This window comes from Lycorma delicatula, chromosome 11 (genome assembly GCF_047948215.1).
Source record: "Lycorma delicatula isolate Av1 chromosome 11, ASM4794821v1, whole genome shotgun sequence".
Lineage (NCBI taxonomy): Eukaryota > Metazoa > Arthropoda > Insecta > Hemiptera > Fulgoridae > Lycorma > Lycorma delicatula.
In genome coordinates, this window is record NC_134465.1 from 31398849 (window position 1) to 31424799 (window position 25951).

At 26.3% G+C, this 25951-nt stretch overlaps 1 protein-coding gene and 1 long non-coding RNA gene across 2 annotated transcripts in view; one reads left to right on the forward strand and one right to left on the reverse strand.

The window, feature by feature from the left end:
- Positions 1-148: 148 nt before the first annotated feature.
- Positions 149-24467, reverse strand: LOC142332367 (uncharacterized). The gene is made up of 3 exons (XR_012758281.1): positions 24323-24467; positions 11565-11675; positions 149-1794 (listed from the first exon to the last, which is right to left on the reverse strand). It is a non-coding gene; the product is annotated as an uncharacterized LOC142332367 (long non-coding RNA).
- The window catches only part of Mtmr6 (Myotubularin related protein 6), a 116849-nt gene continuing 114537 nt past the window's right edge, over positions 23640-25951 (forward strand). Inside the window, exon 1 of the mRNA XM_075378773.1 lies at positions 23640-24100. Coding sequence (XP_075234888.1) covers positions 23894-24100 — 207 coding nt within the window. The 5' untranslated portion in view covers positions 23640-23893. The remainder of the gene's footprint in view (positions 24101-25951) is intronic.

The following is a 25951-nucleotide window of genomic DNA, read 5'->3' on the forward strand; positions in this document are numbered from 1 at the left end:
ATATATAATTTCTGTATATTTACATTGAACAAATAATATATTTTCTTCGTAAAAAGAAGTTGCGATCTTGGTGAGATGGAAATAAAGATAAAGAAATTTTGAGATATTGTTAATGTTTGTTTTTAAGTTAAATATAATGATTAGAGGATGAATTGCATGAATTCTTTCTTATACAAGCTTAATTAATTTTTTGTTTTAAATTAAATTTGATATGCTCCTTATCTCAGAAATTAATGATTTCAATTTTTCTAGTTTGTGAACACAATGTTAATAAAAAATGTATGGAGATATATAGGATTGCATTTTATTTATGTCATATTTTATATAGCTGAATCAGAAGAGATTTTAACCTCAAAAAAATTTACTACAGCAAATAGAGTATTGGAATCGGTTCCGAAAAATATGTTAAATAAAAGTGTGCTTTAGGGTCATGAGTGATTATTTATTTGTCAATTAACAAAAAGTTCTTAGTTTTGCTCATAGAAAAATGTACCCATGAGATTTTTTTATGCAAAACTTCCTCAGCTATCTGTTGGTGCTTTTTATTTAACATGCGATTAAAAATAAAGCCACTGTTGCCAAAAAACTAAAAAAAGGTTTCCTTAATCTGTTCATAAATAAATTTAATAGTTAATCGCTCATCTCTGCTAGGACATACTTTTATTCTAAATACTTTTTCAAATCCATTCCAATAATTTATTTGCTGTAGTGAATTTTTTTGAGGTCAAGGCCTTTTTCAGTTTCTGTTGACTCGGCTAGAAGTAAAAATGCTTTATATTAAAATTTTTAGTTAATTCAATTTTATCATTTTAATAATTAGTGTTTAGAATGAGTAGGTTTTTTTTATATACTGAAGTGTAGCCATTAACATCACAATAATTTTTTTTAGAATAATTTTTTTACATATTTGTCTGTATTTATTTTTTCTCTAATGTGTTCTGTTTGTCTTAAAACATAAATTCTCATTAAACTAGTCCATAATCTTTGTTCTACCTTTTCAATTACTTTTTAATTTATTTTTTTCAATTATTATTAATTCATGTTAATTATTTTTTATGCGTTACCTCAGTTTTAGTTATACAATAATTTAACAAAATAGTGTAGTACTTTTGTCAGCAATGTTTTTTTGAAAAGTTTTCATTGTTCAATATCAATAATTATTATTAATCATTAGGAATATTGGATACAGGATACGTTTGAAGATATTTATTTTCTATAATTGAATATTATAGTTTTTGTATAAAACATTTTTTTAGGTTTTGGTATGAATAATTTGAATAAAAGAACAAATCATAAAAATAAAAAGTGTTTTGTAATTACTATCAGTAATTTTATGTTTTAGCAAAATACTAACTATGATTTTCAATCAGTTTTTTATTTTTTTTTTATTTTTGCTTGAAATTATATTGTTATATTAACTGCTGCTTTATTACTTTTTAGGTCTTTCTATCAGAATAATTGGTCTTAACACTTCTTATTTATTCCTGAAATTACATAAAATTATGACAGTAGAACTATCTAAAGATATAATTTTTTTTGTGTGATAAAATGTATAAAAATGACATTTGTAGGAAATTATGTGAACTTTTACTTTTTTTCACTCTGCAGTATTACATCACTATTTTTTACATTGTTTTTTTTTTTTTTTATCTTTCAACCTACAATCAAATTCTTCTCTATTGAAGTTTGGTTGTTCTTATTGATAAGATATTCCATTTTAATCTGCAGTTTTTCCTCTCTTACCCAAAACACTTGTTACACATTTTGGAGAAATTCTTTTCAAAACTGTAACATCTGTAACCAAAATTACATTCATGTACTCATACTACAACTACTACAGTTTATTAATTTTTTTTTCACCTCCAAATGGAATTATGAAATTTTACATCTGACCTCAGAGACAGTGCTTGTAATCATACATTATTAGGCTTTAATAGATTCGATGCACTTTATTCTCTTTAAAATATTATGTTTCTAGCATTAGTAATTTAAATTTGTCAATCTTCATGCAAAAGGTTCTGGGTTTCAGTCGCAGTCAAGCATAGCAATTTTTTTCACACACTACAAAAAGATTCATTTCGTTATCATTCATTGGCAGTTGTTACAAGTATCTCAGAATAAATAGAATATAGAGGAGTTAATTGCTTTTGAGCTTTCTCTCCTTCAAGTCAGTTATTGTCGTTAAACACTTTTATTATTTTTTTGTGGTAACAGATTAAATATATAATTATCAAAAGAAAATATTTAATTCATAGAAGTTGAAAAATGTTGGTTTTAGAACAAAAAAATAGAATTGTAAACCTTAACAAGCTATTATATTTTTTATTTTTTGAAATATCTGAAAGTAGCTAAGAAGAAAGAAAATAAATGACAATTTTGTTAAAAAATATTGAAGATAAATTTAGCATTAAAAATAATTTTTCTTTCATTTTTAAGATAGATCCTGCTAAATTTTCAAAAGAATATTATTAAAACATCAATAGTAGAAGTTCTGTATATCAATCAAACCATTGATGTTGTAAATTCAAACAAATTACTATTATGGGCTATAAACTTCTATAAATCACTGACAAAATTATACAAGATGTATGCTCAGTTCCTTAGAATTCGATTAAATTTTTATAAGCTAACAATATTGTTTAATTTTTTTACTTTAAATCAGCATATAAATTAAAGGAAAAATTTCTTAATATTTCTATAAAACAAAGTTGATCTTGTTTATTTATATGTTTCTATTTTAAACCACTTTCAGAGCTAATATTTAATCTAGAATATTTAAATCACTGCTTGCATGACTTCATCTATTATTAAGGGCTTCATTATCTGAATCACACCCAAAATTATTCATTGAAAAATCATTATCATTAATATATTAACATTTTTACTACTACTTAAACTATATTTATCTCAATTTACAAAAAAAAAAAGTAATTGATGACATTATTTTAGAATAAAACAAGAGGAGCCTACTTTAAAAGGTATTAAAAATATTCATTAAATCTTTGTTAACATAGAGCAATCACTTTGTTGCTATATCTAGTTAAAAATGTTTTAGAGAATTAATAGAATTACACGATGTCACTACAGAAACATTTTATATTAGATTTTTATTCCTCTGATAAGCAGATTGTACAATTTATTCCTACAGCATCAGTACATTCTAACACATCATTAATGTGCTGTTTTAAATGTACACTTTATGTATAATTTTTTTGTATTCTTTTCTAGATACTAACTCTATATTATACGACTGAAATGCTGTATTTTTCTAGTCTTCGTATTTTTCGGATGTTATGGAAAAAAATGTAAAAATACAGATTCAAATAAGTGAATGTAGATACTATGTAGAGTGTAATCTATTAAACAGTTAAAACTTTATTTATTACACCATCAGATATTAAACGTGTTATTTTTTGTTTAATTTCAGTTATAACTTTTTGTTATGTAATAATTATAATAACATATATTTAAAAATCAAAATTACATGTACTACTGTTACTATATAATATTTTTCAAAACAAAAATAAATATTGAAATTAGAATTAATGGAATAATATTGATAGACGCATCAAAAGTTTGTAGTGGTCTATGTATAATTAGATGTTATACTAATATCATCGGATTTATATAAATAAGTTTAGTTTACTAAACTGCCAGTTTGCTACATGGTTTTGCCACCTAGTATAATAATGTTAATTATTTTATGTAGGTAAAAAATAAATTCAAAAACTGTATTCCAAGTAGTAGAGAATATATATATGTACGTATATCACGTACACTACAGAAGAATACAATTGTGTTAATCCAGTGAATGTTTAATAAATTTATACATTACTATGGCCTTAAAAATTAGTAATGAAATATATTTCTGTAATATAAGTTATAATACAAATATTTGAATAAAATAGTATAATTATTATTTAACTGGGTCACTAAAACAGTAAAATATATTAAACAGTAAATTAATTAAATTAATCATCAATGATCACTAAACTATAATTAAAAATAAGTTAAAAAATTATACATGTTTTATTGTAATCATAACATCTTTTTTTGTTGATTTTCTTTCATTATTTTTCTTGTTTTATTTTATAGTCGATTAATTTTTTGTTTTCTGTAGTTTCTATATGCATGTTTTGTTTAGTAATGTTTTTTTTTTAAATAGTTTGTTTAATCCCATGTTGATTTAACTTTTGTAATAGTATTTAACTCTTTTGCTGCTTTATTTAAGTATTATCAAATAGCATGAAATTGTGTTTTTTATCAAGTTTAGCTTTAGTTGATACCAAGAATTATTATTGATATTGTATTGTGCAAGTATTTGTAAAATATATAAATATTTTTTATCGGTCTGTTTTTCAACATGTTGGAGTAATGTTGCAATCAGGAATTAAAAAAAGATAGTAACTAAATTGCCAGTATATTATGGTAAACTCAATAATTACAGAAAAATATAGATGATAGTTGGCATCAATAAAAATGTAGTTAAAGTAAAGCTTATAATGTAATTGTCACATCAAAAATACTTTATTTAAAAAATTGTAGTTAAGTTTTTATAGTACTATCTTGCAGTTGCAACATGTTTATTAAATCAATTAGTAGTGTTTTATTTTGCATGATTTCATAGTGAGTTAAATATTAAGTCATTTAACAAGTTTTTTAAATGTTCTTAATACTTTTACTTTCTCGGCTGTAGCTATAATGGGAAAGTATTGCTATAGCAGCTTATATCGCTCTAGCCAGGGAAGTATAAAAAAATAGGTCTTTTTTTTTAACAAAAAAAAAAAAAAAAAAAATAGATTTAAATAAATAATAAGCTAAAAACTTTTTATTCCAGTGCTCCAAAAAAGTCAGAAAAAGTAATGTCAAAAAATGTCAGATGGAGTTTGTGCATATGTATGTTGACCTGACCTGTTATATTTGTTCTTGTAACTCTGAATTGATTTTCTTCAAACTTGGGGGACAGATACTACCTTTGGGGTGGAAGATTGTATTAAATTTTAGCAAAAATTGGAAAAGGGGGTGGGATGTTTTGGTCAAAATAAGATTTTAAATATTTACTGGGGAAGTTTAGCAAAAAGTTTTTCTTACAAAAGTTGAAGTTTTTTTTTGTAGAGATCACTGATTACCAAAATATTTTATTTAATATTCATCTACCTCATCTAAAATGATTATTTTTCTTTTTTTAACCTATATATTTCTTCAGAAAAAGAATTAATAGGAGTTTTTTATATTAATCAATAGACCTTCAAACCATTATAAAAATGTTTTATCATATAGGTACAAATAGAGCTTAAAACGATCGAGTTGTAAAAATTTTTTGGCATCAAAAATGAATTGCATAACTTGACCACCACAGCCAGGAAATTTATGCGATTCATTGGCAGCTTTTTTTTTATTAATAACAATTGATTTTATTTGTAATAATTTTTTTTTTCAGTTTTACCTATATATTTTTACTCATTATTATGGCTATTTGTAGTAATTTACAAAAAAGGAAATAAGTTGATAAGAAATTTAGAAGAATTAAAATTATTAAATAAATATGGGTGAATCAGTTTAAATTACTGCATAAATTTTAGGTACAAGGGAAACTACTTAAAACTAGAATATTATTTAAATAATAAAATTCAAAAACATACCTCTTAACTAAGTTATATTCTAAGATCCCTTTGAATGATGCATTGAATAAAACAAATTTTAATGGTTCTAATAACAAAGAACTCAAGTTGATACTAAAAGAAAAGGTAATTGAGTTGATAATTTTTTCTGCTAATAAAAGTTTTTTGAAAACTTGTGAAATAAGCACAGAAACAATATTCCACTATAATAATGAAAAAAGGTATTTTTTGATACAAAAATCGCTAAATTCACCTTACATTCGAAGTGTCTTTTTATGTTATTATTGTATTGTGGTGTATATTTCATCTGGTAGATTTTGGGTTCAAATACTTGTCGGACTTGGCATTTTTCACATGCTACAGAAAGTTCATTTCTCATTCATAAGGAAGGTAACTACAACTTTGCCTACCCCTTCAGTTAGGAGAGTAGAATGGATTGAGTGCTACAGATCTACATGTACCTGTCTGCTAATCACCTTCTGCTTACACCTTTGTATTCAAGCACTAATATGTTTTCTATTGCAATATCTTTCTATGCAGCAGTTGTGCTCTTTATCATTTAAAAGCATGTTAGTTCTAGTTTTAAGTGTGAAATAGTTTTACTTTACTTAATAAACCTTTAATAGTCTTTCTCAACTGAAAGCACTGGAGCAAAGCTAAACAAATACATCAAACAAAGATGTAAAACCAGAAATTTTGATTAAATCTGGGTAGTGGCAGACAAAGTGAATTATATAGTAGAAAAAACAGCAATAAACCTGAAATTATGCTTGAAAAATCTTTTTAAAGTGTTATTGAAAATAATTAATATAAATCAAAAAAATCATCCAACATTAGTACAATCCCAAATACAATTGCATGATCATCTAAGATTACCAAACAAGAAAATGTAGACTTCCCACGGATCCCTGGTTTATGTATGTCATTGCCAATGATGGTAAATACGTATATTATTTTTATTTATATGCTGATGACTATTTTGAACTTATTTTGCATGAAATAAATAATTATGCCAAAAAACTTGTTAAATAATATTTTACCAAAGAATACTCAAATTATTTAATGCAGAATCACAAGCTCAAGGTCGTCACCAGACATCTAGCTACTGGACTACCAGTTGAACTTATTTACCAACTATGCATCATTGATTGTAAAATAACTAATTTTTAAAGAAGAATTCCTTTAAAGACTTGAATGGTGTTTTTAGATATATGTTCATTAAACATTTTTTGTTCAATTCAAAATCTAGACTCATTTTCCAGTTTGGCATGAACTTTTGTTAACTTTTTATTTATATATATATATAAAACTTTAAATTTTAGATATACATATACTAGAAAGAAAATATGATACAGAATGCAACAGTATAATTAATACAAACATCAAAATATGCTTAATATAGTTAAAGAATTTAAACAACCTTTTCATTTTAAGATGGCAGTGGCCATCTCATATTATTTATTTATTTATTTTATTTTTTTTCAAGAAAAACTTTTACACCTTTTCTTTTACAATTCTAGGTATTTTTGATATTAATTTTTAATAATAAAAAAACCTATTATAATAATTTATGAAATATTGTATCAAGTTCTTCCAAGTTTCTTTTTTTTTAGATGGAAATTTTCTTTCAAGCTCTTCCTATAAAAGTTTAGTGGGATTTAAAACTGGTGATTGCAGTGGCATCATATATTTTTTAAAACCTCAGTTTTGCTTTAGACTGGATAGTTTTTTTATACATTTCTTTATTATAATCTCATTAAGTTAGCACTTATTAAACACAGTTTCACTTTAGTCAGAGAAATGGGATTTTGTAAGTTTCATTTAATTTCACATGTATTTCTAGTGCAATTAAATGTCTTAACTTTGCTTACTAATGACTAACAAAACATTCTTTATTTTAACTATTTTTTAATTTTGTTCCTTTGTAAATGACTGTGCAAGATTGAAAATTGTCATTTTTCTTAATACAATCTACGGTTTAAAGCACAGAAGTCTTTGATAACTTCAACTAAACTGCTATAGGGCACTAATTTTCCTTTTTTATGTAAGGTGATAATGACTGAATGTTTCTCAATTCTAATTTCATGGGCTTTTCCCATTTTAACAGGTCTTTACTTAAAACATTTAAAATTAAGAATGAACTGTGTTTATTATTATATATAACAGACTTATTTATATATTATTAATAACTGACTATTTATGTTACAATAATGAAAAATAAAAAATGACAAGTTTAACATAACAGTATAGTCTATGTAGAAAAAAATATACATACAATGAGAAGCAATAAGAATGATGATTTTTGAGATAAGTGCTTTGTCACATACTGGATGTAAAAATGGAATGTAAGAGACACTTGGAGTGGCTGTACAAAAACAAAAGATCCATATGTTCATAGAGAACAATAAATTGATCAAAACACTATTTAGTTGGTGAAAATAGTGCAAATTTTATTTAAATTTTTGGCCTCCAGAATATACATATATATAATAAATTATCTAACAGCAGTCAACTAAACAGTAGTAATAAAAGTACTACATTTTAATATTATTTTGTGTATATATATTTTACTTAACTTAAATAGTTGGTAAATGTCTATATGCATGGTAAAGTGAGATTTTTTTTTCTTTCCTTTCATCTGGAAAATTCTTTGTTTAAATCCCAGTCAGTTCAGCATTTTTCATTGAAAAATTGATCTCTTGTAATCATTATACAGGAATTGTTATTCACTCTGTTTATTTGTTTAAATAAATTAGTTAATTTTACATGGATTTAATTAAAACCATGTGTAAAAAAAAGCGTGAACCAGTTTTAAAGTATCATATAATTTTTTTATTTTAATCTCTGTAGAAAAAAAAATCATTAACAGCAAAAGGGTTATTATTAGTTTATGATTTAAATAAATTTAAGAACCTGATAACTATTTTTTAAATGAATCTAATTGACTGGTTTTAGTCAAGTTAGAAAATTTAAAAGTATTTTTCATATTTGAATTTTTTAGTTTTATGCCAGTATCTCAGTAGCATAGCATAGTTTTTATTAGATGTTAATATTTCTTAACAGTTTATTGTTATTGTAAAGCATGTATTGTTCAACACTTTTTGTGATATAAAATTATTCTGTTATCTTGCTCTAAAGAAGGTTCCTGGCTTTAATGATGACTTGTGTGCTGCCTTATTTTTATTATTATTTTTTTTTTAAGAATAGAATGTTAATTTTAGGACATAAGTAATGTTTTTTCCTTAAAAAAATCTCTATACCAGGCCATGTCTTTTTTCAATACTGCTTTACAAATTAGTAATTTTTTTATACAAAACAACGAAAAAATTCTTTTCAGTTAAAGAACATTTTACTTACATCATATTCAGCAGAAAATCTTTCTCAGTTCCCCTCAATTTGTACCTGCTCATAAATTAATCTTCCTTTTCCATCCCTGTAATCTTATGGCATGTATGTAGTCATTTTTTTTATACAAAACAACGAATAAATTCTTTCTCAGTTCCCCTCAATTTGTACCTGCTCATAAATTAATCTTCCTTTTCCATCCCTGTAATCTTATGGCATGTATGTAGAGGTATTGTTTTTATAATGTAAATTACTCGCTATAAATCAATCAAAATTTTATTGTAGTATTATTTTTGAGTAATATCAGGTTCTCATTTTTTCTTAACTTTTTTTGTAGTGTATTTCTATTGTTTTAGTTATAGAAAGTTAACGATATAGAAATTGTCTGGTCTATTAAAATTTGATTAAGACTGAGTAATTATTATTAATTAATGATTGTTTTTATTAATCGCCTAGTAGTTTTAATGGATTGTTGGGTTATATAATTTGTTTTAGTTGAATTTGTAATAAAATGTGTTGTAGTAGTATTAATGTAATTTTATTAAAATTTATTAGATTTACTGTTTTTAACAGCAAAGATTATTAAAAAAGAAGGTGTTTTTTTTTTAATCCCATTTTTTCTCATAATACAAGTTCTGTTTAAAAAAAACTGATGTTATTTTTTTCATTTTAGGCAGTTGTATTCCGCAGTCTCTGCCAGGCAGCCGCAGTATTTGGACATCTGCCTTGAGTTTATCGTGTCCTAATTTGGAGTAAAAAATTTCACAGCAGACTGATCAAACATTATCCATTAAATGTTGTCTGAACTGAAACTCATGATAGTCTGATCAGAAATAGTTTAAAAAAATACAAAAAAAATTACAAAAATTTATTTGATTACATATAAAAAAGGAAACAAATTAGAAAAACCCTCAAAAAAGTAAAAAATAAGAATTAAATCAAATTGAGAGTTTTAAACAAAAAAATATAATATATTAACAAATTTAAAAATGCTCTGAAAGTAAAAAATAAATTATATAAATATGTAATAAATAACCAATAAATAAATGTAATAATTATTAAATTTTAAAATTAAAAGTAATGAAAATATTTAATTAAATAAAAGTGTGGCTCAGTTTTTATGATTTATGTAAAACAACACAACATTTATTTTTACAACAATTAATTTTCATTTTCAATAATGACGCGAGCAGGCGGAAAGGTCTGCTGGAAACTAACCAATTGAGACTGACTAGCTACAAGTAACAATCTGGGTAAATGCACCTACTCGCTTTCTTTGTATGTGTTCTCACATAGTTGAAGTTCATCTTCGAATTCTGCTTGTAATCTAAGCCAAATTGAATGCACTCTTTCCGCTAAAAGTTTCATTTTAATTATGAATTTTTATTTAATGAATTCATAATTACGATTACAATTATAATAATTAATAATTTTTCAGAATACCGTCAAAATGTAATAACTTTGTGCAAGATTTCTAACTTTAATTTTTATTTTTAATCTTATTAACCCTTAAAGGTCATCTCAGTGCAAATTTGAACATCAAAGAATTAAAACTTGAGTTATTTTATTACACATAAATAAAGTATATACATATACTAAACAACCTCATTAAACAAAAAATATATTTTAAAATACAGCAAATGTCTATAAATACTTATTCGAAAACATTGTTATAAAAACTGCGCCATGCTTTTATTTAACTAAATATTTTCATTACTTTTAATTTTAAAATTCAATAATTATTACATTTATTTATTGGTTATTTATTAGATATTTATATAATTTATTTTTCACTTTTCAGTGCATTTTTATATTTTTTTGTTTAAAATTCTCAATTTGATTTAATTCTTATTTTTTACTTTTTAGAGAGGGTTTTTCTAATTTGTTTCCTTTTTTTATTAATTTTAATATTAACATTAGTTAAATAAATGCTTTTTTAAAAAATAATTTTTTATATGTAATGAAATATATTTTTGTAATTTTTTTTTTAAGAATAAAAAAAGTAAAAATATTTATTTTTATACGATAGTTCATGAGAAATGAACATTTTCAACTAAATGCATGACTTTAATGTAGGGGTAGTGCATGGGGGTGTGGAGGTGGATCATATCAAATTCCGACACCTTAGTGCTGTATTTTCATCAAAGTTACATACGTGTACCAAATTTCATTGATTTTCATATTATAGATCAAAAGATATAGCAGTTGCAAGATTTGATTATTCCTAAAGCAAGTTAAATAAAAGCTTTTAAAAAAGGATCAGAAGTAGTTTAAAAAAAAGAAGGTTTTTGGTAAAGAAGCTGTAAATTTTATTTGTATTAAAATGTGGTATAATTGTTTTAAGGATAACTGAACGTCAGTCATTGTCTGGTTGCCCTCTCAGCCAGCAATAGTCCAGAAACAATTAAGAAACTTTTGCAGTTAATGTGGGAAGATCATAAAATAACAAAAAAGTTAATATTTTATATGATTCAGTGCAATCAATTATACCTAACAATCTTTGCGTGTATTGTCCCTGAAATTTTTGTTTTCACTCTTGAAAAAATAACCTATCTGCACATTCAAATGAGAAATATACTGGATTGTAATAAAACTGACCTGATTTTATGAAGACCAAAGATGAGATTCTGGTAGTCAAACACAAAGTCTCATCTTTGATTATGAAACTTGGTCTTTAGATGAAGTTTTGAATGTCCATTTTTAGTTATCCTGAAATAAATTTACAGCCATATCAATAAAAAACATTCCAGTCTCTCCAGCTGAAGAAGACGCAATATTTAGTTTAGATTAGTTAACATCATATTAACTTTTTTTCAACCATCAGGACATAATTCATCATGAGTATGCTCCTGAAGGTCAAATTTTTAACAGTGAGTACGATCTTTGTTCTCTGTCATACATAAATTGCTATTAAATACAAAAACAACAGCTTTTACAAAGTGACAGCTGATTAATTCATCATGACATTGTTCCTGTCGACAGATCACAACTCTAGTATATTGTAATTCCATAATATGTAATTGCACAATAACTGTTAGCTGTAAGTACAGTTTTTTGTTATAACTTGATCACTTTTATTATTATTACTGTAAGATAGGATGATTTACATACAAGTGTAAAGAATAACTAAAACTTATTCTGCAAAAAAAAAAGTAATAAATTGTATTGCGAAATCAGTTCGGCAATTCACGATTTTCATACGTACACAACAAAATAATTCTAAGTTATTGGGAGGTAGCCTTCCAATAAAATATCAATATTCCAGTTGACTCATAACATTTACATAATTTGAATATTATATTTTTAATTCTACAGTATAAACCAACTAGTACAGAATATTGAGATAAGACATATCTTACCTTAATTTTATCATGAAAGTACTTTTGTGGGATCCCGCATCCTGAGTCATGAATTGATTATTTAATTAAACTGCATATTAAAAGTTAAAAGTACTAAAATAAATTAATTACTTTGTTTAATGTTTGTTACATTACTGTAATATTAAAATGAAAATGAATATTAATTTATTATAGAGTGTTGCTATGTGTTGTAGTTTTAGTAAGACTATCTCCATCAAATACTGTGATAATTTTACAAATTGAAATTTTGTTCGTATTTGTATATGTAATATTTTTCTAATATTGTTTTTTTTTTTTTTACTAACAAAATTTCAATTTGATAAACCATCGGACAGTGTTTGAGATTTTGAATAACAGAATTATTTTAATCATGACTGAAGATGCAGAATCCCACAAAAGTACTTTCATGAAAAATGAAGGTAATACTCGTATATGTCTTACATCAATATTCTGTATTAGGTAGCCTATTAATAGAATTTAAATATAATTTAATGGTACAGAGGGATAATATGAATTTTAAAAAGAATAATTTCAATAAAATTTTATACATATATCAAAATAGTTCTTTATTTTTCATCTCATTATCTCTTACAAACAATTTCAAGTTGCTGCTTTAGAATGTTTATGTCAAAGCTTGGTTTGTATATATCAGCAACTCAAGTCTAAAAGAAAAATCCAAAACAGTAAGATTTACAGAATGGATTTATGTAGAGGTGCTTCCATTATTACAGATCACTGATCAACAAAGAAAATAAAACTTTCTAATTGACGAATTTTTACCAATTCTCATTGAATCTACACACAGCTAATAATTGCACTTAAAAGATGCAGAAAAGCACACTTAAGATGTTTATTATTACATCATTTGGCTGATATCACAAATATTGTGAAGTTTTTGTATAGTAAATTAATTCTACTTCAAAAATCAAGATGAAGTGGTGTTAACTCAGATCAGATGGTGATCTCTAACAAACTTTTAGAAACAGATTGTAATCCAAAAGGAAAAAATTGTATCATAATTACTTACCAATCAATGTTAGGATACAAAAATGTATCGTGGATATACTGTTGTAGACAAACATTTCCTATTTGATTATACTCAACATTAAGTTGTTGCATAATATGAATGTAATCTAAAAGTTAGTTGAAACGATTCAAAAAATGTTAAGGAATAAAAAAAGTTAATTAATTTAGATAAATTTTCGTATAAAAAATAAACCTAATTTTTTTTTAGCTCATACAGTTTTTCAAACGAAATATCTTCCATGTTAGTTAATTCTGGTACACTAAAACGAAAAACATTTTTTTTTTTACGTAGGCATATTTGTTTTTCCTAAACATTAATATTTTGTAAATTTTATTCTCTACTTCTAAAGTTTCATTATATAAACTCATTAATAAAATGAAGTACAAAAAACAGTTCATACATGTTTAATTTGCAAACAAACATTCATTATCTGAACTGCTAAAATTCAAAACAAGTGCTATGCTTTAAATTTAATGTTTGTTAATAAAAAAAAAAGTTTTTCAGTGATAAAATGCATAATTTTGTAATAGTCTATACAGTAAAGACCTTTCTTTCATTATTATATGTAGGGAAGTAATGAAAAATCATACTCACAAGAAATGTGTATAATAAGAAAGAAAACAGAATAGAAAAGATAATTCCTTTTTCTTATCTCAGAAAGTAGTGTTTTTCTAGAACATTTTTCTTAGTTTTAGATGATACTATGATTTTCTACAATTTTTTTTTATAAATTCCTTTTTTAATCTTCATTTCTCTTTAATTTTTGGGACTGGGTCTATGTTGAAGGCCTCTATTCTCTAAATTAAACAAAGCTTTTTTATTATACTACAGTTTGCTAAGCATATAGAAATAAGTATAATGAAATGACCAGCAGATATGGTACAACTTACTACTATTTGATATAAGATATAATGACATGAGTATGATAACACTGAACAGTGTTGCATTTATATAACTTAGTGCAAGATATTTTTTTTTTTTACAAAAAGTACAAGGTTGGGCTGAGAAGTTTCCGACCTGAGACACCTAGATTGCACTAACAACTCTAATTTCTTACTGGCATTCTATAATACTAACTTAACAACCGGCCTCTGTGGCGCAAGTGGTAACGCCCCAGCCTCTCATCTGGAGGTCCTGGATTCGACTTCCGGTCTGGTATGGCATTTTTACACATGCTACAAATCATTCATCTCATCCTCTAAAACAATACCTAACGATGATCCCGGAGGTTAAACAAACAAAGAAAAAAGCTTACATAACAAATTTCAGGTTACTAGCTTTGTTAGTCTAGGTTGGACAGCCTTTGTGAAAAGGATGTCTTTGTTATTTTCACATCTAGCGAAAAAACTTGTTTCACAATGACAATGCATCAGAACATTCATCAATCATCGCAATGATTAAAATCAATGAACTGAAGTTGCAGTTGATCTCCAACATGTTATTCACCAGATTTAGCACCCAGCAATTATAACCTTTTTCCTAACCTCAAAAAATGGCTTTGTGGACAACATTTTGAGAGCAACGAGGAAGTCAATTTGTATTTTGAGGAGAATGATGAATCACATTATAAAGTTTGTATAACTGCATTAGGTTAAGAAAATTTTATTAGTCTTTGTGGAGATTATACTGAAAAACAAAAGCTAAAAAATAAAAAAAAAACTGTTGTTTTCTTTATCAAACCAGAAACTTTTCAGCCCACCCTTGTACATTCTCTACAAAGATGATTTTGAAATAATTTTCATTTTATGACTGTTTTCATTTCATAATATCAGACAGTATAATATTATTTATTTAAAGCATTTTCATAGAAAATTAAAAAAAATTATTGAAAACATATGAAACAAATAATACTTATTTCTGCACTACAGAGAAATTTAGCTAACACTCACTCCATTCTCTTTACGTAGTTTCTCAGAATTCCTTATTTTATTTTTATCAAAACAAACGTTTGCCTATAGATTTTTTTATATGAGCAACACTTTTTGTTAGCCTATTCATGTATTAAATTAAGGTATGTAAACTATAATTAACTTTTAAAAAAACGTAATTACCTTCACAAGTCTAATTTTAATTTTAGGAAGTTTCTACCAATTTGGTCCCAACTTCAAAAAATTGAAAAAGTATTATTTAATATTGCAGTTTTTAAATTTTGTTTATTTTTTTAAATGAAACTTCTCATTCAAACAGTTGGAATGTATGAACAGGAAATTTAAAACAATTTATGTGACAAATTTTAAAATTATTACATAATAGGTATGAGTGTGCTAAAATAAGAATTGATTATGTTCTCATAAGTTACAGTTTTGTTGCCTACTACTTGTTTTCAGAAATTATAGTTAAGATTTTTAATTGTCTTAATATAAATCTGCACATCTCTGAAATCAGAATACTGTATTTTGTGAACCAGTTCAGCAGTGTTAGAAAAACCACATTATAAGACAGACTATATATAAAGATTGTATACAATCAGCTGAGTTTTATTATTAAACTTGTCTCAATAATAGTGTTGTAATAAACTTAATATGCAATATTTTTAAAAGCTAATCAGAAATAAATCTTTTTCTTAAAGGTGTAGCTTTAATTATTCAAGCAATAATTGATGAAAACATGATAATTTTAGTATTAATATTTCAAGGCTGAGCTTTAATCAATAGGCTTTTCAATTAGGAACATTCTACAACTACCTAACATGAAACAAGATTGCCCAATTGGTGTACAGTCAACCCTTTACCACTAAATGCCAATCTCTGTCATGGAATGGTAGTGATTGGAGCATTCTACAACTACCTAACATGAAACAAGATTGCTTGATTGGTGTACAGTCAACCCTTTACCAGTAAATGCCGATCTCCGTCGTGTAATGGTAGTGAATGGAGCATTCTACAACTACCTAAATGAAACAAGATTGCCCAATTGGTGTACAGTCAACTCTTTACCACTAAATGTCGATCTCCATCATGGAATGGTAGTGTCTCAGCCTTTCATCTGGAGGTCCTGGGTTCAAAACCCAGTGAGGCATGGCATTTTTCATACGCTACAAAATTCCACTTCCTTATTCCAAGCAAAAGAATATGTGGTGATATCATAAAGCCCCCCAAAAAAATGTATTGTTAACTGTTTAGATCACAGCAACTTTAACATGAACAATTTAGCAAGGTTAAATTTCACAGTTGTAGGACTTTCCCACCATGTGGCTTTTTTCTTATGCACAGTCTTCACACATAACATAATTTAAAATATCATTTTAATTAAATATAATATTTTTTGTTTATTTAATTCAATGATTCTAACTAAAGCATGCATGCTTACTGTATTTCATTCACGCAAGTGTAGTGGTACTTCTTTATTTTTCCTGTTTAGCCTCCGGTAATTACCATTCAGAAAATGGTATCTATGAGTGTAAATGAAATGTAGTCTTGTACAGTCTCAGTTCGACCATTCCTGAGATGGTCAACATAAAATTTGAAACTAAAGGGAGTGGAGTTTTATATAGTATTTTATCTGCTGAATCTGAATATGTATTCTGTAACAACCAATCATGTAACATTCTTTACAACCCCTTAAATTTATTTGTTCCATCGTTCGTGGAACAAACAATACAAATAAGTTAGTACATCGGTATTTTTATTTATTCACATTGATTTACATTGTGATAGACGTATAGACTGTTATGTTATATAGATTTGATACAAATCTATAAAAATGATGTTATTTCTTGTCAAGCCAGACATGTAAGTGAGTCAAGTAATGAGTTATTCAAAGTGATGAAATTTTCTTCAGTATGAGATTATATATTTAAGATGTTTTCTTGGTATGACTTGCAGTGTTCTTTGGTCATGGTAGTGGTTTTATCATACACATATTATAAAAATTGTTTTGTAAGTGATGCCGTAAATTTAGTGAAAGATTTTTAGCCAAAAAAATTACAATGAAATTGTAAACTGTACAGTAAGAATACTTACTTACTTAACAGATATCATTACTTGCACTCAAAAAACAAAAATTTCTGTGATATAAATAAAATTTTTTTTAACAAAATGATATATCAAAAAAGGAAAGACACTATCATTTCTATTATCAAAATTTGTTATTAATTTAGAATTTTTGTTAAAAAAAAATACATGTTAAATATATGTAATAGACAATATATGTACAAGAATGGATAATAAACAGTGTTTAAGCTTTCCATATAATAAGCAAAAAATAGAAAAATTTGTTACAAAACTCTTACCGGTCTGATTTCATTTATATGTAATACATATCACATTTACAGAAATAATACAATTATTATGATTATTCGTTGTTTAATAAATGAAATCGGGCCAGGAAGAGTTTTGTAACAATTTTTTAATTGTTGTATGGAACGCTTAAACATTGTTTATTATCTATTATTGTGGACTTATTCCTTTTTTTTTAAACTCTGGGACCACTGTTAGGTATTTGCTTCAAAGGATTAGATAAATGACAATTTTTGTAGTGTGTAAAGATGCCATCCCTGACCGGGATCTGCGGATGAAAAGCCGAGACATTACCACTTGCGCCACGGAGGACGGCATTATTGTATATCTATTATCTGTTACTTGTATTTAACATGTTTTTTTTTCAACAAAATTCTAAATTAGTAACTGATTTTGATAATAGAATTGTAGTGTTTTAGCTGTTTTGATATCAGTATCATTTTGTTAAAAACAGTTTTATTTATATTACAAAAATTTTTCTTTATTGAACGGAATATTTACGAGACTTACCGTACGGTTTACAATTTCATTGTAATTTTTTTTTATATCACTGCGTTTTGTTGGATTATTCTTTTTTTTTATGAATTACTGATTACATTACAGATTTATTATTAAAATTTATTGCATTTCTAAAACAAACAAATATTCATTTTTGAATTTGTCTGGCAATTTTTTTATTGATAGTCATATCATTCACTTCACACCATATTTTTCCTTTTTTAATACCTCGCGAATCGAAGAAACGTGATGTAATATTGCACTTATTACTTTGTAATTGTACCCTCGATTGTTATCGTATTCGTGGACACACATTTTATATTATTATTATTTTTATTATTAAATGTATTTTTTTTTATTACTCCATCAATAGTTCTAAAATTGTAGAATAAAAGTTTTCCAATCGAATTTATTTCTGTTTTACGTAACAAATCTTTTTTCTCACATTGGCAACACTTTCCTACAGTTCGTGTTTTATTTGCAGCTATATCTCTTGTAAACCAATACTTTCAATTTTTTTAATGAAGTGATGGAAATTAAGGAAATTGTTTCATCTTCAGTACTTTCATTTACATAAGATAATTTACAATTAAAACAAGCTGTAGTATATTTTCTTTTAATTAAATTTATTATTTCAAGTATATTATCAAGTTTTTGTAAACTAACTAGTATTATCAAGTACTTCTACCTTTTCTTTCTTTTTCCTGTTTAGTCTCCGGTAACTACCGTTTAGATAATTCTTCAGAGGATGATATGTATGAGTGTAAAATGAAGTGTAGTCTTGTACATTCTCAGTTCGACCGTTCCTGAGATGTGTGGTTAATTGAAACCCAACCACCAAAGAACGCCGGTATCCACGATCTAGTATTCAAATCCGTGTAAAAATAATTGGCTTTACTAGGACTTCAACGCTGGAACTATCGACTTCCAAATCAGCTGATTTGGGAAGACGCGTTCACCACTAGACCAACTCGGTGGCTTAAGTACTGCTACCTAGCGGCGCATTTCGTATACCCGCCTTTTTGAGGAAAAAGTGACATATTCGAGTACCCCGGTTCATCAAATGGAAGAAAGAAACATTGTATAACAAAATTCGAGGTATTTTTTTAAAGTATTCTTTATAATAAATCTAATTGAACTGAAATATAATGTTTTCATGCTTATTTTTTAATTTTTCCCACATTTTCATTTCACGTTTAGGGTAGGTCATGTTTAGAACTGTGTACGCAGTTCGTTGACTTTCCGTGCCGTCCAGTTCTGCGGACTATTACCAGCGAAATTCCAACGGACTTCGTGATGACAGAACAACTTTTGGTATTATTTTATTGAACATCAAGATTTTTTAAGTTGTGTGTGTGTGTGTGTGTGTGTTTCATGTTGTGTTTTATTGCATTCCATGGTGGAACAATTTTATTAAGTATTTATAAATTGAAACTTAATTAGTTTTATAATTAAGTAAGTATTTCTGTAATATTTCAGTTTACATTTTGAATTTTACAGTGAATAAAATCAGGAGGTAAAAATTCTCCAAATATTTTTTTTTTACTTTTGCGTAGAATACACCACAGTCAACAAAAACCAGTATTGAATCTGCTGAAAACTACTAACAAATATTATTTTGAGTGTATCTTCGGAGACCAAAATAAATTCTGCGCTCCACATGTAGCATACATCAAGCGCTACGTTAAACTTACCCATTGGTTAAAAAGAAAAAAAGAAGATTTGCCTTTTGGTGTACCTATGATTTGGTGACAGTCTACTAACCATTATGATGACTGCTAAACCAAATTACCAAAAAAAGTATCACCTTAATTATGCGAAATCTGGAGACGATTTCGGTTTTCCCTCTGTATCCCCCAGCTTCTAACCTTTGGAACTGAAAATTTAATAGCATCAATGCTCCTACTATAAAAGTACTATAGCCAAATTTGGTGAAAATCGATGAAGTAGTTCTGAAGATGTAAGGCAATTTACACGTCAACACACATACATACACAAATTTTTTCATGGAAATTTTGATGCCTTTTTTTGGTTTTCTGGGGTCCTTAGAAGTCAATTTGTTAAGATTTGGTGAAAACCAAATATGCTGAATTTTGACCAATTACCATACTTTCCCTTCTATATAGCTATAACTGGTATATAGATTGGATAGTAAAATTCATTATATAGTAGGGCAAATATAAATAACATTCATACAGTTATTTTTTGCATCTTATATACGATCTTATGCATCTTATATGTTTTGTTTTATTCAGGTATTGGAATATTACACTTCCGATATTAGATTGCGAGAAGTGGTGTAGTCATGGGGAGAGAACCAGTTGGATTCTTGGTTTAGGTTTCTATGCAATGGGTATGATTATCTAACTAAAGAGTTTACACAGCGTATAATTTTTGTAGTTTTAACTGAGTTTTTAACGATCATAAGAAAGAATGAAAGTAATTTTAGTTTGAAAATTGTAAGTATGCATTGCAAAGCATAGGAGATTACATGAATTTTTTATTTTTTTTTCATATTGGTTAGTCAGCTTAAAAATGTATAAGATATTTTATAAATGTTGTCAAGTTTTAACTACCTATTCAGATTCCTAACAAAGAATAAAGAATGCTTTAATAACTTATAAAACAGTCATGTAGAATTTAATTAATATATTTAGATTAGTGAATTAAGATGGAACAAAATGGAATTCAAAATATCAGAACATTTAAATGAGCAGTGAAAAGAAATCACTGTTCTTAAATTGGACCTATATTTTGACTTTAAAATACAATTTTTCTTTTAATAAAAACAGAACTCTTTGTTAATTCAGTTTTATTTTTATCATCAAAATTGTTCTCTTAATGCAGCAATTAACATATATTGAAGATCCTAGGTTCAATCCTGGTTTGTGTTTAGCATATTTTTTTAGTTATCGTGCTATCATATTTTTGCTATTATACCGCTTGCATTAAAAGAGTTGTATATGTATACATGTGTGTATGAGGGTGGACTGAAAAGTTTCCAGCCTGACAAACAAAACAACAGTATTTGGATTTTTTTTTTTTTTTTGCTTTTATTTTCCAATATAACCTCCACAATGACTAAAACTTTTAATAACTGTGCTCTAATGCTGTTATACAAACTTTATTATGCGATGCATCAAACTCCAAGAAAGCAAACATTTTATAGATTTAAGAATGTTATGATTTACAGTTTATGAATATCCAATTGATTATTGAATTTCTTTTTAAGGTTTTGGAATTCTATATTAATCAGTATTAGACCATTTGTTTACATAACATAAACACAGTAATAAAAAAACTAATACCAAGTCGACTTTCACAGGATCCCACACATCACTATGTACATAATTCTACAATTACATCAAAAACTAAAAAGAAAAAAGAAATGAAAATTTATAAAACATAAACCCTAACAACACCAAACAATAAAACTTGAACAACATAACTTCACTGCCAACTGGAATGATGTTGGCACATCTAGTTCAAGTTTGTTGCTAGGAGTTGTTAGGGTTTATATTTTCTAAATTTTTAAGTTTTTATTTCTTTTTTTTTTATGTAATTGTAAAATTATATGTAGACTGATGATGCAGGATCCACGAAAGTTGAAAGTTTTGGTATTCATTTTTTAAGTTTTTCTGTTACTGTGTTTAGTGGTTATTTTGTTTCTTTTTTTTGGTTAATTTGCACAGTCAGTATGTTGATGAATTATTTGAATTTTCATAAAGTTTATATAAATAAAACTTTCTTTGTGTGTGTGTGTGTGTGTGTGTGTGTGTGTGTGTGTGTGTATGTGTGTGTGTGTGTGTGTGTGTGTGTATGTGTGTGTGTGTGTGTGTGTGTGTGTGCATGTGTGCATGTCCAAGTGTGTGTATAAAATTTATATTTTATATATTTAGTATATATATTGAAATTTTTATTCGATGTTTATAAATAAATGAAAGGGAAATTAATTGATATAACTTAATATACGTATTTCAATTTTTTTTATGAAAATTGTCTGTGAAAAGAGTACAGACAATTTTTTAAAGTAATAGTTTATAAATCTTTTTGTAATTTGGTTATAATGACCAATTTTGTTTACAATTTAAAACTTTAAAGAATTAAGTTAGGCGCACATAAACAACAGAAAATAATATATTGACACTTGTAAAAATTATGAATGAATAAACGCAATTTAAATGTTATATTCTTTTGAAAAGATTGCAGTACCAAAAATCATTAAAATCTTATCCAAACTTGTGTGTTATGAATAACAGCACAATATTTATAACTCTTCTAACAGCATTCATATTTTTTTGTTTTGATATTCTCAATTCCATTTTGTTCCATGTTAATTCTTTTAATAAAATTCTTTAATAGTAAGAATTAAATTTAAAAATATATATATTTTAGTAAATTTTTATTTTGAAATTTATTTTTTATTTAATATTAGATTGGTAGACTGCATACAATTGAATCAAATTATTCTTTTTTTAAGGACGTAGTAATTATATTACACAATTTTTTTATTTATTTGATTATAATTTCAGGATATTTGGTTGACTTATTTTTTTGTATTGTATTTATTTTGTAGACGAAACTGGAATTAGATCGTGGATACCGGTGTTCTTTGGTAGTTGGGCTTCAATTAATCACACATCTCAGGAATGGTTGAACTGAGAATGTACAAGACTACACTTCATTTACACTCATACAATATCATCCTTATTTATCCTCTGAAGAAATTATCTAAACGGTAGTTACCGGAGGCTAAGAAAGACGAAACTGGAATAAAATTAAAACCATATTAAAGTGTTGGTTGTTTAAATTTAAAATAATGCGCTGTTTTGTCAGCTGTTGAATAAATAGTTATACTTAAACACCAATAGATAGCAGCAAGTTTGCTAACAACTTGTACTACTTGCGTTAGCTGTGTAACATGTATTAAATATCCCATCTGTTTACATGATCAATTTCGTTTTTAAAAAATATTAATTTTAAGTTTTAGTTCGGTTATGGTATATTGCAGGTGCTGTGTAGTGTATGTTTTAAGAGATTAACATCTACGTTTGAAAATGGATCTAATTAAAACACCTAAGGTGAGACTATATTTCTTTGATTGTAAGACATAACCTGTTACTTGTCGGTTTCTGATTTATGTATCTTTCTTGTTGAGATAGTGATTGAATGTTTGTGATTATTTTTCTATTCTGCTGTGTATTTATGAAGTTTTTTTGTATTGTTTAGCCTAAAGTGTTATTTGTTTTTATTTATTTGTAATCTATTGTCCAATTCAACTTGTTATGAAGCTATTAGTTTCCAATATTTTGACGAATGTAGACCTTCATACATTTTTTCTTTCTTTAAGAGAGAAACTGTTGACTATTTTTTGTTTAAATTAATTAATTTAAAAGCTTTTTTCAAAAGGAAAACACTTTGAAATTAAAGAGTAATAATAAGGCAACATGGCATGCGCGTTGATATAGATTAGTTGAGTTAGAACTACCCCTCTCTAGGATTGTATTCCCACCCTGCTAAAACTTCAGCAAGGTCAGTTGCATTTGAAACTCCTACTCGTGAGGTTGTTGAGAACAGTTTGATATAAATTGTGGTTGTGAAAACTAATTGTTTATTTTACTTTTATTTGCATAAAAGAACATATATTAAAACGTTCATAATATTTTTGTTTCAATTTAACATTGGTTGTGATTTCGATTGAAAGTTTTAATTTTCTTGGTTTTTTTAGTATGTTGAAAAAAAAATCACTTTAAAGTATAAAAAATAATTTGATCATTAAAATTTGACTAATTAAAAAAAAAAATTATGTCGTGTTTAAATAATAATCAACAAAAATTAGAGGAAATGTTTAGATCATCTGCATCTAGATTTTATCAAGTAGGGTCCTTACCGGGATCGCCGTCTATGTACGGACGTTTACGTGCATGGTTAATTCAAGAACCATGGGTTAGCGATTCTCAAGATATACCAGTTATCCATGAAAAAACTGGTCAAAAATTTACCATGAAAAAGGTATGTTAATTTACAATTAACCAAATTTTTATTAATGAATAAAACTAAAAATTGTATGTATTTTGGTTAGGTTTAAAAATTTGAATTTATAATTTTAAAAATTTTTTCTTCAAATTCTGATTTTATAAAACTTTTTATTATTGTATTGTTTAATATTATTTTTTAAAAATTAATATACATGCACCATTTACTCATTCATATTAAATCAAATTTTGTACTAACCTCTGAATGTATGTGGTAGTTTTAACTGGATTTTTATTGGGAAAAGATATCTCCATTTGAAATCTAATTTGTGAAACTGCACTTATTCTTTGTTGTTTATAATCTGCTAATGCTTTTAAATTGTCGTTATTAATTGTTTTTGACATTAAGATTATTCCTTTTTTATTAAAGAACTCAATTAATTATTTTTTATTTGAATTATAGTTTATTAGTGACCTTTGATAGTCTGTTATCTAAAACTGTATAACATTTATTTATTACACATATAATTATTTCTAGTTGTAATAAAAATAATTTACACAGTAAAAATATATATATATATATAAAATGTAACTTTAATGGTGTTTCAGCTGTTTTTAATTACTTTTAAGAAAATTTGATGAAATTTGTTCTAAGAAAGTATTTATTTATTTATTAGTTCATATGCACGTAATATATTATCTTAAACAATGGTTTACGTTTACATTATTCTAAGAAATAACCAATTGAGCAATTCTGTTGAAGATTGGTGTACCACTACGATTAACTGGTAATATTTGCAACTCCTGTATTATTATTATTATTATTAAATGAGTTTGTTTTTTATTTATTTTTATTTAACTGTTAGATATTCTTATTTTTGATTTTTGTAGAAAAATAATATTTTGGATTGAAATCGCAACTAAAGTGTTTAACTGCTTTTTTGTGATTTCTGTAGGCAAATGATTTGAATTCATAATTGATTTGTAACCTATAAAATAAATAAATATAAAAAAATACAAATAGCACTAAAAACTTTAACGGTATCTGCACTGTTTTTTCCTTCATTACTGTTCTGTTTTATGGTCACCAGTTTTGTAGGGGATCTTTGCTTTTGTTTGTCACTATATTTGCAACATATCTTATTTATAACAAAATTAACAAGTACGTAAGTTGAGTATTTTTTAAAATGTTTTCATATTTGGGACTGTTTTCCTTTAAATGTACATTAAAGTTATTTCAGCAAATGAAGTTAATATATTTTTCATCCTATATTCATAATCAGTCATGATGTTTCATAACCAGTCTGTAGTGATTATTGGCACAGGATTAAGAGCAAAGATTAAGAATTGGTCATGAGGCAAGTGACCAAATTTGTGCGCAGAGTTATCTGGAAATATTGTTTCTTATTTTTGGGAATATGCATTAATTAAAACACTTATTAGAGGAATTTTACCCTCTAAATTGGCAACTGGTAATTACAAATTTAAAAGAACACAAAGACTATCAGTTCTTTTGTGATTTGTTAATAACTCTGCCCCTAGGATTCACTACTGCCTTAGATTATTGGAAAGTGGATCAAAACCATCTTTTAATGTCCTTTTTTCTGGAGTAAGCTAGAAGGGATTTTATAGGTTAGCATGGGATAGTTGTTTCTTGAGAATGGCCTGGGAAATTTTAGGAGTGACTTATGTCTCATTTTAAGTTTCTTAGAATTGTTTTCATTATGCACTCAACAAACAAATAAGTTACATAAGTGACATTTGTATTAAAAATATATATGTAAAAAAATGTTTAGATAGCATAAGTATCAGCACATTTGGAGTGGTGATCTTGCTATGTGGTTGTGGTTTATAGTTAAGACAGTTTCTCACACCACTTATTTCTAGG